General features: G+C 49.6%; 1 protein-coding gene across 2 annotated transcripts in view; it reads left to right on the top strand.

Annotated features, from left to right (window-relative positions):
- LRCH1 (leucine rich repeats and calponin homology domain containing 1) overlaps positions 1-17,759 on the top strand; it is a 1,427,405-nt gene that overhangs the window by 1,034,311 nt on the left and 375,335 nt on the right. For both annotated transcript variants that reach the window (XM_069640111.1, XM_069640112.1), the window contains exon 13: positions 8,465-8,501. In XM_069640111.1, coding sequence (XP_069496212.1) covers positions 8,465-8,501 — 37 coding nt within the window. The remainder of the gene's footprint in view (positions 1-8,464; positions 8,502-17,759) is intronic.

The raw sequence follows: 17,759 nt of genomic DNA, 5'->3' as shown, positions 1-17,759 counted from the left end.
GCGGCCTCGGGCGTGGGAACGCCCCGCTGAGGCCGTGCCCTCCGGCGCCTCACATCTGTCCCTTTTTCCACATGGACGGTGTCAGACCTGGCAGCGAGCGCTGAGATTTGTTAAACTTTCAGCTTGCTCCCCTTCTTTGGTTTTTCAATCTTATTTAACCTCCCTGTCTTCCCCGGCGCATTTCGGCTGCAGACGGATTCACAAGATGTGCTTCATACGATCGCTCGTTCCTGGCCACAGACCCTCGTGCACTCTGTCTTGAGTGCTTGGGGTCCGACCACCTCTGGGACACGTTTGCGGCTTGCAGCGCTCTCGGTCACAGGGCATTGAAGAATCGGTTGTTGCATTGGAGGGAGATATTCCACACTTCTCCTCCGGCGCACCTTAAGGACTTCGTCTCCAGGACCTCTCGTCAAAACAAGGTAGGCTCTCTATTCAGCATGTCGACTCCTTCCTGGGAGTTCCCACTGGCAAGGGTTCCTCAGATTCAGGTTCTGGCAGGTCCCAGGTCGCTAAGGCTACCGGCTCCCAAGCCAAGGGGCCAGTGGGCTCTTCCGAGTGTTCCGTGGGTAGACCGGAGGCTGTTAAGGCTACCGGCTCCCAAGCCGATGGGCTCAGGGGCCCCACTGGGCTGTCCTCGGAAGGTTTCAGTCCCCTTCCCTCTGGAAGCAGCCGCAGACTGTATGGTGCAGGCATCTGGTCTCCTCAGGGGTACATCTACCCATCACAGCATTATGGCTACATGCCTCATCACTTTGACGAGGAGCGGCGGCCTAGAGCTTTGGAGGTCCAGGCCCTTAGGGATCCGGCGACTAGCGAGGATTGCTTCGAGCGCTTCTTCCTCCTTGAGCGTTCCCCTCAGATGACGAGGTTCCTGAAGGATATATTGAAGGAGGCCATCCTGCAAGTGGTGCCCGGCAGCCGCCTCCTCCTCCTCTGGGTCCACTGCCTGTTCCTCCAGCGCTACCAGTTCCAGTGCCGTCCCTCCCCCGGTCCAGGCCCTACCGATTGTTTAGACCCCTCCACCTCCTCCTGTACCACCAGTGCCTCCCCCTCAACAGTGGTTAGATCTGTCTTTTCTCCAGAACTGGGGGTGGGGAGGACACTGCTGGCATCTGTGTCCCAGGGCCTGTACTCCACTTGGTGTATAAAAAAGGGGGTTGATGACCGCGATAATGCCCAGAACGATGAACCCTTGGCATTCGTTAAGGCCTTCCATGACCGCCTTCAGGGCCTGACAGAGTTGTTAGGGGTCCCTCTGCCCGAGGAAGCCCCCCAGGAGTCAGGAGTGCTAGCAGAGGTTTTGGGCAAGTGCACCACGATCCAGTCTAGACAGAAAGATTTCCTGCAGGTGGCGAGCAAGGTCTGGGAGAAACCCAGGGCCAACACCCCGATTCATGAACAAGAAGTTGAGCAGCAGGTTCAGGCTGACGGACGGGGAGCCAATCCTCCTGGTCTCCCATCTGCAGCCACATTCTTCAGTGGTGGCTGTGGCCTCCCTGTATTCTAAACCATCGTCTTCGGCATCTTCCTCCTCAGGAACCGCCTCCAGCTGCCTTGCCAAGGAAGACCAGGTCCTTGAGTCTTTGAGAAAACATTGTTATGCCATATCAGGACTGCTTCTGCGGCAAGGCAATGCTGATGCCCTCTTAGCCGCGGCTAACCAGAAGCTGTGGCGGGAGCTCAGGAGTTTCTGCCTGACATTCCTCTGGAGAGGCAAGCCTCCTTCAAGGCTGGTCTGGCGGATGCCCGGGCCATTGCGCAGGACCTCATGGAGTCTTCAGTCTCCCACATTGACACAGCCAGCAGAGGGCTGTGCCTGGGTGTCGAGATGTCGAAGGGCGGTGTGGATGCATGCCACTAAGATTTCATCTGATGTGCAAGAGCGGATTGTAGATCTGCCCTTGGAGGGTGAGTTGACAAAGAAGAAAACCTCCACTCAAACCGCCAAGTCCTTGGCCATCCTGACAATGCCAGGGCAGAAGTCCTTCCCTCAGTCTCAGGGCAGGACCAAATTCAAACACTGCGCTTTCACCGGCTTCAAGGGGTTTCCGGACCGCAGTACGCAGAGGCATGACAGGTCACACAGTGACAACAGGAGGAAGCAGAGTGTACTTTGCACAGGTTTTTCTGCTCCCTCCTCCGATGCCAAGAAACAGTGAGATCCTGTTCGGGGAACACAGCTCCCCAGTAGGGAGCTGACAGGCTCTTTTCCAGGACAGCTGGTAGCGTCTTTTCAAGAACCCTTGGATTCTAGCCATAGTCTCCATGGGCGTCAGTATTCCTCTTCCTTTACCATCCTTTCCACCTCTTTGTCAAATCGGGTCCCCGGCTCTTTTATGGGAGGCGTTTTCGCTCTTGGAGATGCAGATGGTGGAACCGGTTCTGCAGCCAGACAGGGGCTCCGGTTGGTATTGTAGGATTTTTGCGGTACCCAAGAACAACCAGGCTGTCCTGGGGGTAGTCCTGGACCTTTCATTTCTCAGTCTATCTTTACTGCTCGAACGCTTCAAGATGATTACTCCCGTGCACCTAGCAGAATCTCTGTTTGCAGGGGACTGGATGTGTTTCTTCGACCTCAAGCATGCATACCTGCATGTCCCCATCTACCAGCCACATCAGAAGTTTCTGTGGTTCACGATTATGTCGTTCCACTTCTAGTACAAGGTGCAGCCTTTTGGCCTGAAATTGGCCGCTCGTGTCTTCACTAAGTTGATGAATGCAGTGGGGGGTATCCTCTGCTTGGAGGCGCATCACCTATACTCTTATCTGGATGATTGTCTGCTGAGGTTCACCCGAGGTGGTGGTACACATCTGCCAGAGATTGGTGGATATTCTTCATCAGCTGCGGTTCTCGCTCAGCCAGAGGAAGTCATATTGTGCCCTTCCCAGGATCTGGTCTTCATAGGCGTGTGTTGGAACAAAGCCGTTCAGCGGGTGTTCCGCAAGCCTGAGAGGCTGCTCCCTTCGTAAGGCGATACAGCGCCTTCTGGCCAACTCAACCACCTCGGCATGGTGGTTCCATCACCTTCTGGTGCTGATGGCCTCCTACATGCTCACTGTGCAGCACGCACGTCCAAGATGAGACGCCTCCAACTCCTCCCGATGTCCACTTGGGATCAGGAGACAGGGTCTCAGTCAGACAGGATCCCAATTATCCGCTCCTCTTGCCCGATCTGTGCTGGTAGCTGATGGACGTCAATGTCTCTGTGGGAGCCCCCTTCACCTGACCGGAGCATACCCTGGTGGTGACAACTGACTCCTCTCTTTCGGGCTGGGGGGCTACTCTGGCGGGCTTTGTGATTCATGGTGCAGGGCGGAGGCCCTCCTGCATCTCAATCTGCTTCAGCTCAAGGCAGTGGGCCTGGCCCTCAGGACATTTTTGCCCCTCATTAGGGGCAGGTTGGTTTGTGGTCAGGACAGACAATTCTACTACAATGTTTTACCTGAATAAGCAGGGTGGCACCTTTTCCCCCCCACCCCCTCCTCTGCATGGAGACAGTAGCTATCTCGGAATGGGCCCTGACAGGTGGAATTTGGATTTCAGCAGTCCACCTCCCAGGGAACAGCAATGCAGAAGCTGACCAGATGAGCCACTTGCGGTTCAACACCTATGAGTGGGAGTTGCACACTGACTCCTTGTTGCCCCTGTTCCAGTGTTGGGGGTTCACGGACTTGGACTTGTTTACATTTCCTCGGCATTCCAAGTGCACAGATATTATGCATTCCTGTCCCCCCAGACCCTCTTCTGCTATAGCGGATCCTACGCAAGTTCTGGGCTTCAGTGAGCTGCAGCCTCATCCTGATTGCCCCCCACTGGCCTTCGGGGGCCTAGTTTTCAGATCTGCTGTAGTTGTGCTCCCAGAGGCCTGTCCACCTTCCGGTCACCAGGGGCTTCCCGACACAGTGCGGCAGTGGAGCACGCAGACCTGGCCAGGCTAGCGCTGGCGGCCTGGTTCCTGACCAGCTAAGGCTACAGCACGCTCAGTTTTTGAAGGACAACTGCGACATCATTCAACAAGCCAGGAGGCCCTATACTCGGTCCCACTAGAAGAGCAAATTGACTAGGTTCTGCCACTTGGCTCGTGACAAGGGTCTGCATCCTGTCACCTGCCCTCTGGACGGCATACTGGATTTTTCAGTGCACCTGGCTTGTTCTGGAGTTCAGGTGGATACTTGCTGCACTTATTTGGTGGCCACCGGGGCTTACAAGAATTCCCCAGAGCATGTGTTTTCTTCAGGCCAACCCGGTGGTTAAGGCCCACCTCAAGGGGTTGTCTAGGCTTTCATCCGATGCATAGGCTGCACCCGTCCTGGGACCTCAACATGGTTCTTGCAGCGCAAACCTTTTCAGCCAGTGGCCTCTGTGGACATCCGGCTGGTAACACTAAAGACAGTTTTGTTGGTAGCTCTGACCTCTGTACGCAGGGTCAGTGAGCTGCAGGTGTTGTCCTTTGTGTAAGCCCTTCACCATGTTTCACGATGCCAAGGTCATCTTGCGCACTCACCCCAACTTCTTGCTCAAGTTGGTCTCTCCATTTCATCTGAATCAAGAGATCTGCCTGCCAGTGTTCTTCCCGAACCTGCAGTCAGAGGCAGAGAGGGCCCTACATTCCTTAGACCTCAAGAGGGTCCTTAGGTTTTACCTCTCTCGGACGAAATCCTTCAGGAAGTCTGAGGCATTGTTTGTCACTTTTGGGGGCTCCTCCACCGACTCTCAGGCTTGCAAGGCTTCTATTGCCTGATGGATGGTTGAGGCCAATTTTGAGGTGTATAGGCATGAATCCCCTCCAGAACCGGCTTGCCGATGCGGTTAGGGCTAAGGCCACGGCAGTTGCATTTCAGAGACATGCTTCTTGGGATGTCATCAGCAGGGTGGCTACTCTGGCCGCTCCGTCAGCTTTCTGCAAGCATTATTCCCTGGACACCAGCTCCAGGCGCAATGCTGAGTTTGGTCAGGTGGTTCTGTGGAACCTGTTTGCTTCTTCTTAGATAGGAGGTAGGTTGTCATGGGTCCACCTTATGTTCTTGTTCGGTGGAATCACCCACAAGGATGGAGGAAAGGGGAAGGGACGCACAAGTAAGTAAAGTTACTCACGTAGTGACTAGAGTACTCGTAGTCCATAGTCCGCTTTCCTCCATATGTCCCACCCACCTTCCCCTGCTTGTATGCTAGGGGTTACAATGTAATAAGTGTAGCCAGGTGTCTAAGCGTCTGATAAATTCAAAGGAGACTGAGGTGAGGTGCCGGAGTGTGGGGTCTCGGCGGGGCATTCCCACACCTCAGGCCGTGCCCCTGCGCACTATTCTAAATTTAAAGGAGAAGCTCAATTTTTCGCTGCCATAGGTTCTGGTACGGTCCCCATGTTGGGAGACGCCCCACATGGATGGAGGAAAGGGGAATATGGACTATGACTACTCTAGTCACTCGCGTCAGTAGCTTTAATTTCTTACCTCACCATCCCACAATCCTCCTGGTGTCCTCTCTCCTATTATCCCTAGATGTTTTTGCCAGTCCATTAATTTAGAAAACGCTGAGAAGAAAAAGATGGCAACTGATGTATTACAAACTCTAGAAGGCGATACTGTGACGAGAAAGAGCTGCAGAAGAATGCAGGTTACTTCCTCCAACTATGAGTCAGTCTAGTCTTTAGTAGTCTATTGGATGAGAGACAATGGAAATATAAGAAGGAAATTCAAACATAGTCTGGTTGTTTTCCAAGGCGCTGGAGAGCAGTACACCAAACGGGAGAGGAGAACCTTGCAGATTGAGGCAGGCAGCGAGTCGTCGCTCGCCAGGAGGGTCGCCGGCTTGAAGTTTGGGCTACCAAGACTTTAAACCGTCTTGGTGCCGGAAGGAAGCAGGAGGAAGAACCACTGTGATCCAAGAACCAGAGAGGACTGTAAAACCTGCTGAGGGAAGCAGGGACTGGGGGAAACGCAGAGCAGTCCAGGAACACTCATACAAGACCCGACGAGGAAGCACCAGTACATTGCGGGTTGCCGAGGGGGTTGGAGGGAATAACATAAACCGGAAAGGAACGAAAGGGGTGAGGGAAACCACCTGCAAAGGGTCTGGGACTCAAGAGAAACGAAAGTGGTCTGGGAACCATATGCACTGTTTTTATTTAAAGGGGTCTGGGACCCGAAACAAATACAGTGGAAAAGCCAATATGAAAGGGTCTGGTACCCGCAGAGGATACCTGGGAGAATAGTGAACCAGTCATCCAGTTTTGGACTGTGTGAGACAAAAGGTGAGCCTCAGACCTGCACCCATATGACAGTTATCAACGGAGCTCTCCATCGTCGCAGTACCTGAGAAGGGAGTGAGCCAGGTACAAGGTGAATTTTATGAACATTGTGATAAAGTGCTAAGAGGATGGAGTTACAATTTTAGCATATGCGATACATTGATCAGGGAAAGAGAGCCATTCCCCATGCAGTGGAACTGTGTGATAAAGTACTAAGAGAAGGGAGACACCCTCTTAGTGTGCTAAACCTGGGTCAGTGGAAGGCAGTAATTTCCCCCTGGAGTGGAACTGTGTGATAAAGTGCTAAGAGAGGTGAGGCACCCTCATCGCTTGTGTTCTACCGTAACCAGGGGAAGAAAGACCCTCCCTCTGGTGCTGAGAACATTGTTTTGGAACCTTATGAAAAACTGAGAAAGGCCAGGGGAAGAGAGACACTCCCCTGGTGTTGAGGGCATTTTATGCTATATCCCTGTAAGGATCTTAGAAAGTCTAGAGAAAGGGAGACAGCCCTCTGGATTGAGAAGCTCAACCTTTTCTTTAGTTTAGTTTCAAGTGTAGGGGATGTGAATAGGTTTATGACACAAGCCCATGGACTACTTGTTTTAGACAGACATTCTGACATTGCCATTACTATTTAGTTGAGGCAGGGCAACTCCTCTTAGTCATAGAGACAGACAGGGTTTTCCGTCTTTTATGTTTAAAGAAGTCTTTGCCTACAACTATGCCAATCCTGTGTCAGTCTCCTATCTCCACTCTTACACTATACATTGAGTTTGCTCCAAATCTTGACGCATGCTAAACTAGCTTCTGCACAGGAAGCGGAAAGGAGTTTATGCTTTTGGCAGCTCTGGACATAATCAATCACTCAATTTTCCTGGTCTTGTCTGGCCTGTGCTGACATTCCGAGCAATGCAATAAACTGTATTAGGCCATTCCTTACAGGGCCGACAAGGTTGGTGGTGAACCGACCATTGAGTATAAATCCTTTTCATCATTTTCAGAGGTCCCCCCAGCGCTCAGTGTTACCACCTATTATTCCCCCACTGGTAGACCTTAGCCACTTATGCAAGCTCTTGCTTTTTGTGTACGTCATTGAAACCCAGATCTTCCCTCGTTTGGGGAGATACTCTTCACTTGGAAATAACTAGTTGCTGAAATATCTAATTCGGTATCCTGGAGGTTAACCAGTGATGCATTTATAGTTGAATGCAACCAGAACTCACATTTAGCTTCCTAATCCGGTACCTCTCAGGCCTGCAATATTGATACAATGCCTGATGGTTTAGGATCTTGTGCAGCACCAGTGACCCAATTTCCTAATCCAAGAATCCCATCATTCTTGATACTCTAGTGTCTCCAACACTTCATTGTAATGCTGCATCCAATGCTTTCATTTTCCATCTCTGATGTGGTGGTGGTTGCAGATTTTGTCTCTTTCAAGAAAAATTATGATTGAATAATACCTTTGTAATCTTGGGGTTGGATTATTGCAATAGAGTTTTGTTATGCTCACAAGGCATACTCTATTCAGTCATCTGCACAACTCTATTAGATACAAAATCCATCAACTCGTATCCTGCTCCATCTTGGTTGGTGGATAATTTTTCTCTTATACTTGGATCCTAGAGACACAGTGTGACATTGGCACACTGAGTCTGATGCACAGAGGCTTCCACCAAGCCCTTCCATCCGTCTATTAACACTTTGCACATTGCACGCCCGAGTCCTGCGATAATCCCATCTGTGTTTATGGAAAAGCCTACATTTGGTCACACTTTAAACATCTGAGAGATTATACATTTTCCATTATCAGCACCCAACTTTGGAACACTATTCCTGGCAAACTCGGGCACATTTATATTCAGGATTTGTAGAGGGATCTGTCCAGTTAACTAAGTAGGTATTTGGTTGTTTCCATCTGTTCTCAGATCTGGTCACTTGCCTGACACAGTACAGGGTGAACTCTTTAACATAACATAACAGGTTGCCTTGCAAATCACTAACAAGGAGTGCAATGTTTGTTATAGTAATAATGTTGCATTATATCTCAACTGCATTTTAAAGCAATGGAGCTTGTCAAATGTAATCAGTTTTTCTGTGTACCTTTCTCACTATATGAACTTGTCAACCTGAATGTTCCTGCTTTGATAAAAACCATATCCTGAATATGATTTGAAATTCTTGTTAGTAATTAAATATTTCTTCTTACACAGTGGTCAGACGGAACTGGAGATGTCACCTATTTTCCAGGTAGGCTGTGCTCTTTTCTTTGCATCCACCAGCAGGCTTAGTTTTCCTTATGTAAACTATCTTTGCTTCATCCACTAGCACAGCTCTGAATCAGAGAACAAGGCATTTTCATACCACAACGAAACTAGTCTGTAAGCAAGGGACGTGATCATAACAAAAAAAATGCATTAATTGTGCTTCAGTTGATGCTATCGCACAGTATGTACTCTGAACGTATAGAAATTAAATGGATTAATGGTAACATTATTGTGCAATTGAATTCAACTATTTGTTAGTGTTTGTGTGTGTGTGTGCGCACGCTCATTTGGGCTAATTTACATTCCCACAATTCTTAGCTCTCAGATGGCTCTGAACTGGAGGTGAACTTCGAGTTAGGGCTACATCCCATGGTAGAAAAGGACCGGAGAATTCTCTCAGTGGTTCTGTGGCATGATATGATAGGTTATTTATAATACGCTTATTACCCAGAGGTTTCTAGGTGCGGACCCTGTGTTGCTCCTGTCTTGCTTTCAAGCGGGCACATTACCCCTGAGCTATCCTCCTGAGACGAATGCATATGCAAATTGGGTCAAATGGCTTACTCTAGTTTCACATTTCAGATGGAAGGTTCTTTTTAAAAACCTTTTAATCCCAATATAGCTTTTCTGGTGTTTGCTACACATGCCCCAATGCTAAAGGCTGGCAGACTATAGTGCACATATGCTCCCTAATGTGGGTTATACTGGCATGCAGTTGTCTGCAACCTTGCGAGCTGTCTGACTTTGGTTGAAGAAGCTATGCATACAATAGCACTGCCCTGTGGGATAGGCTGTTTTATAGAGTTGAAGGCTTGTGTTTGGGATCATTTGCATGTCCTTCTTTGACTTTCTACCCCCAAAACATTTGGATTTTCACAGTTTGAATATGCACATGCTTTGTGCACTCGGCCTTCCAACATGGCCGTTCTGATGTCCTTGTTTCTGGTGCATGGCCCGGCTCCTCCTCCCATTGGTTGCCCTTGGCTTGATCAGCCAGTTGCAACAACCGGGAGGCGGCAGGCGGCCCATTCAAACAAGGCCCACAACGAGGCCCTGTCTGCCCCCAGTCTGCCACCAGACAGCTGCCCGCTGCCCCCCCTACCTGGTCCCCATGATGTTGTTTCCCCCACCCTCTCCCAGGTCCCCGGTGATGTGGTTGTTGCCCCCCACCCACTCCCTGGCCCCTCGTGATGTCATTGCCCCCCAACCCCTCCCTGGTCCCCGTGATGTTGTTGCCCCCCACCCCCTCCCTGGTCCCCTGTGATGTTCATTGGGCCCCCCATCCCGCTCCCTTGTCCCCCGTGATATTCATTGTGTCCCCCATCCCAGGTCCCTGTGATGTTATTGTTGCCCCCATCCCTGGTCCCCCCGTGATGTCATTGTTGCCCCACCCCCTGTTTGGTCCCCTATGATGTTCATTGTGCCCCCCCCCCACACCCTCCGTGGTCCCCCGTGATGTTGTTTTTCCCCCTACACCCTCCCTCTGGTCCCCCTGTGGTGTTCCACACCCCCGCCCCCACATCTTTTTCACTGCAGGAGTTGTTTCACCATCACCAACCTGTTGCCAACGCTTGGATTTTGACTTTATGGATACTTTGACTTTGGTGCTTCACCTTCTCAACTCTCATGCTGGGCCCCCTGGGATCTCATACTTAGGGTGGCCCTGAATTATGCTGTGCCCTTCGTCTTCTTAATTCCTTGCCTACATTCTCTCTTCCCTGCAACATTGTGTTTTACTGACCTCTGCAACTGTATTCGCTCTCCCCTCTGCTTCTCTGCTCTCTTCACTTTTTATTCTCTGTTCTCTCCTCCTCTCCCTTCTCCCTCTCTCCTCGCGTCCTCCCTTACTTTTCAATGCACCTACTCTATCAGAATTGTCCCTGTGACCTAGTATGATAGCAATGTGTGTCTCTTCCCCCCATACTTGGTCTCCCCCCTCCATCCCCCTCCAGCACTATCTGAAATGTCGTCAGGCCTAGTACGATAGTCGCTTGTTTTGTTCCTCTCCCTCCTTTATCCTCCCCTCTCTCTCACCTCTTGTAAAATTCCAGCTCACCCAGAAATGTCATCAGGTCTAGTACGGTAGTCGCTGTCTGTCTCCCATTCCTTCCTATCTGTGTCTTAGCTCTTGCACAATCTGAACTTTCACCAGGCCGAGTACGATAGTTAATTTCACATTCTTGTTGTTCATGGCCTGTAAGAATGTCATTATTTTTTCCCTTGTTCCCTCCCCTGCCTTGAAGCGCTTTGAAACACATTGTGTGTAGGCGTTATATAAATAAACTATCATATCATATCACAATGCTTTTGATATATATTCATTTGGATTTTGATGAAGTATTCATCTTATCCAATTGGGCTTCGTTGCAGAACCAATAATTTTTCCGGAAAAACCTCAGAGGCTGCACTTTACACTTGTTCAAAACGGCTTTTCTTTGTGTTGCACCAGGCTTGTACTTGTGCAGATTTTGTTGAATTGTGCTGCATGTGTCCATTCAATAAAAGGATTTACAAAGCCAAAGATGTTGGCATTTCTGTAGGAGTTTGCTAAGCATTTGCAATCCATTGCCATCATATACCAAGCTTCTACCACCATTGTCCACACATTGTCATGTTTTGCTATGGTTCTAGTATCATAGGACAGGTTCTGTTATATTGCAGTAGGTATTGGGCACAAAGCCTAGGTACTCTCACAATTGACAGTGTTTAGTATTAAAAGGACAGGAACACCTAGCAAGTATAGACAACAAAAAAACATCTACTGGTGCCAGCACCAGGTACTGTCAAGAAAGCCAAGGTACACACACATTGCCAAACTTGTTTTCCTGGTCTTGGTTGTGCTCTTCCATAGGCTGATTTTCGAAGTGTTGGCTGTGATCTGGTAGGATCTTGGGTGCTGACAATTGTGATTAATCCAATGGAGTCATCACTGATCTCCTGGCGGTAACCGCCTCCCATGTGACCAGGGGATGGCAACCACTACCTGATCCTGGCCCTGCGATCGGCTACATGAGGGAGAATCAAATGGGAGGAGACAGCCTCCAGGGAGATGTCATGGCTTCATTGGATGAGACGTGATATCCCCCATTTGTCAATGAAGAACCCTTGATACCCACTACCCCAATGGCCTACTGCCATACATCTATACCTCCCTCTAGGGAAAATGGCGAAACCTTTTCCCAAAGCCCTATAGGCCAAAGGTCCCTCCCGGGTCTAAAATGTGAATGCTCCAAGACTACCTTTTTCAGTTCTAATTATCCACCATATACACCTGGCTCATCATACAGAACTCTTGAAAGTGATTTACCAAACAATCCATTTCAATCAACATCAATGAAAAAATATTCCCACTACTACCCAAATACTGGGACAGGGAAGAAACAAAGAACAATGTAGAGCAAATGGAGCCTCAACCTTAATGAGCGTTCTATTTTTTTCCGAAATGCACCTGTGCGCTTTTATTTTAAAGATACAACAGCAAACTCCAAGAGGCTGCTGCTGTTTGGAAGAAGTCGTCGTACCTCTCCATGAGGCTTGTGGAGCTTGAAAGCATGTACTGGTGTGGCAGACCAGAGCGACTCGCCCGCGAGGAAGCAGAGAAACGTTGACAGGAGACGCCGAAGACACAGTAGGAGCCAGGGGAAGACCCATGGGTGTTCAGCAACCAAAGAAAGCAGTGTTTCCCCTACTGGGACCTGAAGTCTGACAGGTGTGCCGAAGCAAAGCCATGAGAGAGACTGGAACAATACTAGAGCATTCCAGAGTGGAAAGCAGATGGCAAAGCTTTAGAGCATACGCGCCAACAGATTAAAAGATGTCACACACAGCTGGTGAGTCAACCCAGGCATAGTGGGGGGACTGTGAGAGCGTGCTCACTTTTTTACCCCAGATATCCTCTTCCAAGGTGTCCAGGGAAAGACCATTGCTTTTTCCTGCCCCTGGCGGTGGATCTGCAAGCAAAGATCACCTGGGTCAGGGAGACTTGGGAAGCGAGAGTGAGGACCCCAAGGTTGAGACATGGAATTCCTCCTTTCCCTATTCCAATGAAGCCGATATTTCCCAATCCTTTCCCGATCATTTTTGTGAATCCACTTCTAGTGAATACAATTTAGGTACTCGGACGAGGCGGCCATCATTAACACAAGACCTACTTGAAGAAGCAATATGAGCGGTCTAGTTGTTGGGCCCCATTTCTTCGAGCCGGGAACTTGGCTCAGCTGTGAATCATTAGAAAGAAGCCGGTGAAGTAAAAAGCAGAAGGTAGCGCTGGACCGGGAGCAGTGTTTGCAAAGACAAGTATGTTGTTGGCAATCCTAGAAAGCCAGCAGAGATTTATAAGGACGCCGGGACTAAGAATAAGCACACTCCTATATGCCAGTCCTTCATTGGTCAGTTTCCCCCAAAGGCAGAGCTGGCGCAGCGAAAAAAAGTGTGAAAGGTGAACACTGGTCTGCAGGTGAAGGTAACTTCTGGAACTGAAGTCCTGCCCTGTGAATGGGGGTTTGTTTTCTCTGATTTCACCACTATCGGCACCCTGTATGCTGTGAACATCCTGTCGAGCGCCAGGATGGTGTTAGGCGGCCGTTGACCTCACCAGTTGAACCTCCAGAAAGCAGGAGTATTCATCCATGGTCATGAATATGTATTCACCCCATTGTTGTGACCAAAGAAGTGGATGGCGATCTTGTCCCATGCTTTCTCTGGCAATTCAGTCATGTGCAAAGGATCAGGCATAGTGTGGGGGTTGATGATTGCACATGGGGGCAGTTCCTGAGGATGTCCTCTGCTTGCGCATCCAGTTGGGGAAACCACCCCTTTTGTCTCAGCAATCGTTTTGTGGCTAATGTTCCCCGGTGTCTTTCGTGGCCCAGATCCATTACTTCTTTGCAGCGTCTAAGGAATGACAATCTTAGCTCCTTAGAATAACGGGCCTTCCTTCGACCGGGTAAACTCTTCTTTGACAAGCGTCAGGCTTCCAATGTCCCATTGTACCTATGGACTGGAACACTCACGCCTGCTTAGCATGTTTCCAGCTGCCCGATTCTAGACATTTGAGGATGATTTGGATTTCCTGGTCATTTTTCCATGTCCTGTATAATCTGTGGAATGTCATCACCCTTCAGGGGTCGCAGTCTGCACTATGTAGTGAATATATTGGTCCGCAATTGAAGGACACCTAGTGGCTGAGGCAGTGAAATGGCAGGAAAAGTAGTCTGCTGGGTTCTCTTTCCCAGCCGGTGTACAATTAGAAAATGGTAGTCTTGAAGCCGCAGACCCCATCCTGCTATCCTGGGAAGCATTTCCGTTTGCGGTTCCCATAAATGAACAACATCGCCTAGTGGTCAGTGACAACCATGAATAGCTTGCTATACAGGAACAAATTAAAGGGTTTGCATGCTTAGACGATGGCCAAGCCTTCATTTCCGGTCTGTGAGTATGCTTGCTCTGTTTTTGAAATGCTGCTGCTGGTGTATTTATTTATTTTATTTATTGTGCATTTGTATGGCACTTATACATCAAGAAATGGTGTTTCAAAGTGCCCACAGGGCAAACTGGGAGGCAACATCGGAACAAATGGTAATGGAGTAAGACTAAAGAACAAGACAGCGATGGTCCTACTAGGCCTAGTGAGCATTCAGAACGTGAAAGTGCAGGGAGAGAGAAGGGACAATGGAAGGGGGTAAGTGCTAGTGGTTCCATAGAGGGAAGTGCCAGGGAGTCAGTTGCCAGCAAATGCCTGACAGATTGCTTGGTAAAGAGTGATCGCCTGCCAATAATAAGTGCAGACCTGTGAATAGTACAGGCCAGTGGGTCCCCAAAGGTATGTGCTGGGAGAAGGAGGAAGGCTGAGAGCAATTGGGCGGAAGGCCAGGACCCAGAAGGAGACAGAAGGGCCCAGGCCAACAAAAAGCAGTGACTGTGGGATTTTGCATAGGAGGGAGAGGTGGAAGGGGGAAGGAGGAGGTGAAGAGGAAAGTCTTGTGGAGCTTCTGGAAATTGAGGAGATCCATTTCAAGACGGATAGGAAGGCAGAGGCTGTTCCTGAGGAGGGAGCCAGTCAAAGAGATTGGCTACCAGCACGCTGCTTAGAGGAGCGCTTCACACGCAGAGATTTGGAGCCCGAGGAGCGTAAAGATCTGGATGGGGAGTATTTGGTGAGAGCAGGTTGTAGATGGTCTGGTCCCTTTCCCCAGATAGCCTTATGGATGATGCAGGGGATTTGAGTATGATACTTGCAGCAACAGGGAGCCAGTGGAGAGATTTTAGGGCTGGAGAGATACGGTCCTTGGCTTGAGGCCAAGGATGTCTTGCAGTCTATTCTGGATAAGCTGGAGGGTGGGAGGAGAGAGGAAGAGAGGGTCGTTTAAGGAAGAGGCTGTTGCAGTAGTCCTTCATAGAGGGTAACCGAGCTCTAGAGACATTGAGCTTCTGCGGAAAAGTGAGGAAAGGAAGAATTCCTCTGAAGAGGTGGAGACGAAAATGGGCCATTTTGGCAAGGTCCAGGATGTGATGGAGGAAAGAAAGAGAGAGAGGAGTCGGATATCACTCCAAGGTGTAAGGCTTAAGATTAAGGAGAAGGGGGGAGAGCCCATAGAGGGTAGCCAGAGTGAAGGGAAGAAAGAGGGAGCAGGAGTTCCAATAGGAAGTATCTCGGTCTTGCTGGCATTGAGGCCGAGATCATTAGAGGCACACCAGGACTGGATAGCAGATAGGCAGTCGTGAATGGTAGAGGAAGTATGGAGAGGATCAGAGGGGCGTTTGAAGAAGAGTTGGGTGTCATGTGAATAACACGAAGTGAGGGGAGAAATGGTAAATAAGGTGAGCAAGCAGAGCAAGATGGACGTTAAAGATGGAGTCCTGGGGAACACCACAGGTGGAGATGGAAGTGGAATAGGAGAAAGAACCCAGGATAACCTGGGAGGGACGGTCAGTGAGGAAAGAGGTCAGCCAGTCCATTGCCCGCTGCGAGATACTAAGGGTATGATGGATCCATTTTATGAGGATGGAGTCGTTCACCGTATCAAATGCATAGGAGAGATGAAGTAGAATGAGAACATCAGGAGAGTTAGTTAAGAGATGCAAGCAGCTCTTCGCGGGTGTTCAGAAGAGCAGTTTCCATGCCCCTGGATGCTCAGAATCCAAATTGATGATCGGGTAGGCAACCAATGCGCTCAGTATTTTGGGTCAGTTGGGGAAAGACCAGCTTCTCCAGGAGTTTCCCAAGGAAGGGAGTGATAGAGATGGAGCGGAAGTTAGCCGGACACTAGGGGTCAGCTGAAGGCTTTTTCAGGAGTGGGCGCACAAGAGATTTCTTGAGGGAAGTGGGCAAAGACCTGGTAGCAAAAGAGTTACTGCAGAAATCAGCAAGTGCAGGGACAAGGGAGCCGATGTTGTCCTTAATAGTTCTGGCAGAACAGGGGGAGACCTGTCTGGAGGAGACCTTTTTAGAGCGGACAACCATAGTGACCACGTCCGTTGTGATAGAAAGAAAAGGAGGAGGAGGAGAGAAAGGCTGAGGGATGATGGGAGACCGGGGGTGTTAAGGGGATGGGAGGAGGTGAAGGAGAATGGGAGGAAGAAAGAGTGCTCAGGATGTCCTGAGTTTTTACAGTGAAGTGGGTGGCCAATGCAGTGCAAATGGCCTGCGAGGGAAGAAGCGAGGTGGAGACTGAAGGATTAGCTAGTTCCTTGAGTTCAGCCGTATTGTTGGGTGTTCCAGAGACACAAGCCTGGATGTGGGCCCTCTTCTTGGAACAAATGGCGAGACGATACTGCCTTTGTAGGAGACGACAGGCCAGTTTGTCAGAAGATGACCTTGAGGTCGGCCACTTCCGTTCCGCAGCTCTGCATTTGCGCTACAAGGATGCTTGATCAGTCATGCCAACTGTTAAGCTTGGTGGCATGTTTCAAGGGCAAGAGTGTCAAGAGTGTTAGTGATGGCGTATGCCACAATATGCTGTTTGCCATTGTCTTCCTGGACCCTCTGTGCCAAAATGGCTCCGAGCTCCACCCCACCGGACTGGCGACCACAGTGAGCTCCATCTCGCTTGCAGTGTTGAAATAAGTCATCTTCTCAGTGGATGAAATGCACTGTCGAATGGTCTTGAACACTGCCTGGCAGGCCTCGGACCATTTAAATGGAGCCTGTTTCTTCGTGAGGGCCCTCAACGGCTCGTTCACTGATGCAACAAGTGCAATAGCTGGCAATCCCTAAAAACAAACGCAGGTCTGATGGATCAGAGGGTGATGACGCATTGTTGAGCTCTGCAACTTTCTTAGGGTCCATTGTCGTGACCTGAGCCGAGTACACGTTCCCAACAAATCTTAGGGTGCCTTTCCTGACTTCACATTGCTCCCTGTTGAGCCTGAGATGGACAGCTTCCAACACCATGCATACCCTTGCCAGCGTCTTGTCATGCTGGTCTAGGTCTTTCCCAAACACCAGAATGTCATCACTGTAGTTAAGACAGTTGGGGATATGCTTATTAACATTGTAGATCTCTGACTGGATGATTTCTTCTGCCGAGGACACCCCAAAACGGAGGTGTTTATATCTGTAGAGACCCAGATGCGTGATGAACGTTATTTACCTGGACTCGTCACACACCTCCAGCTGGTGGTATCCTTTATTTAGGTCCAGCTAAGAAAACGCTCTAGCTGTTGAGCAGGTGAATCATGTCGGTGATCCTCGGGCCTGTTTTCACTTCCTCATTATGGCCTTGTTTGGACGGCACATGTCAACGCACAGACTAATGGCATCGGAGCCCGTTTTTGGGACGGGACTATCTGCTAGACTCACGGGGTGGGCCCTACCGCGGGTTTAATGATATCCTGCTCCAGCAGCTTGTGCAACTCTTCTTCCACTTGTCTCTGAATGTTGACAAGGATCCCTCGGTAGTCTTGTGCCACGGGGCGTACTTCGGGGTCTATGTGCAACTTAATCAGTCTGTTTAGTTTCCCAAGACATTTGAAGAGCGTGGGGAATAGCTTTTCAATTTTTGCTGATGAGTCAATGTATTTGTGTGCCATGAGCCGATAAAGTATGTGTATTAGCCTGATGTCGAAAGCTGCCTTAAAACTCAGGATGCACCCACTTTTTGTGTGTTGGCCTCCATCATGTGAATGGGTAGTCTTTTGGTCTGAATTTCATATTTGCACTCAGCCATGAAGTATCCTTTGCACGGAAGCGGGGTCTTTGGCCTTAGGGGGTAAATGTTCACCTCTGCTGGTCCAAGCTTGG

The sequence above is a fragment of the Ambystoma mexicanum genome, chromosome 7q (assembly GCF_040938575.1).
Source record: "Ambystoma mexicanum isolate Mex_15411 chromosome 7q, UKY_AmexF1_1, whole genome shotgun sequence".
In the NCBI taxonomy this organism is placed as follows: domain Eukaryota; kingdom Metazoa; phylum Chordata; class Amphibia; order Caudata; family Ambystomatidae; genus Ambystoma; species Ambystoma mexicanum.
This window is presented reverse-complemented; position numbering and strand designations above follow the sequence as displayed.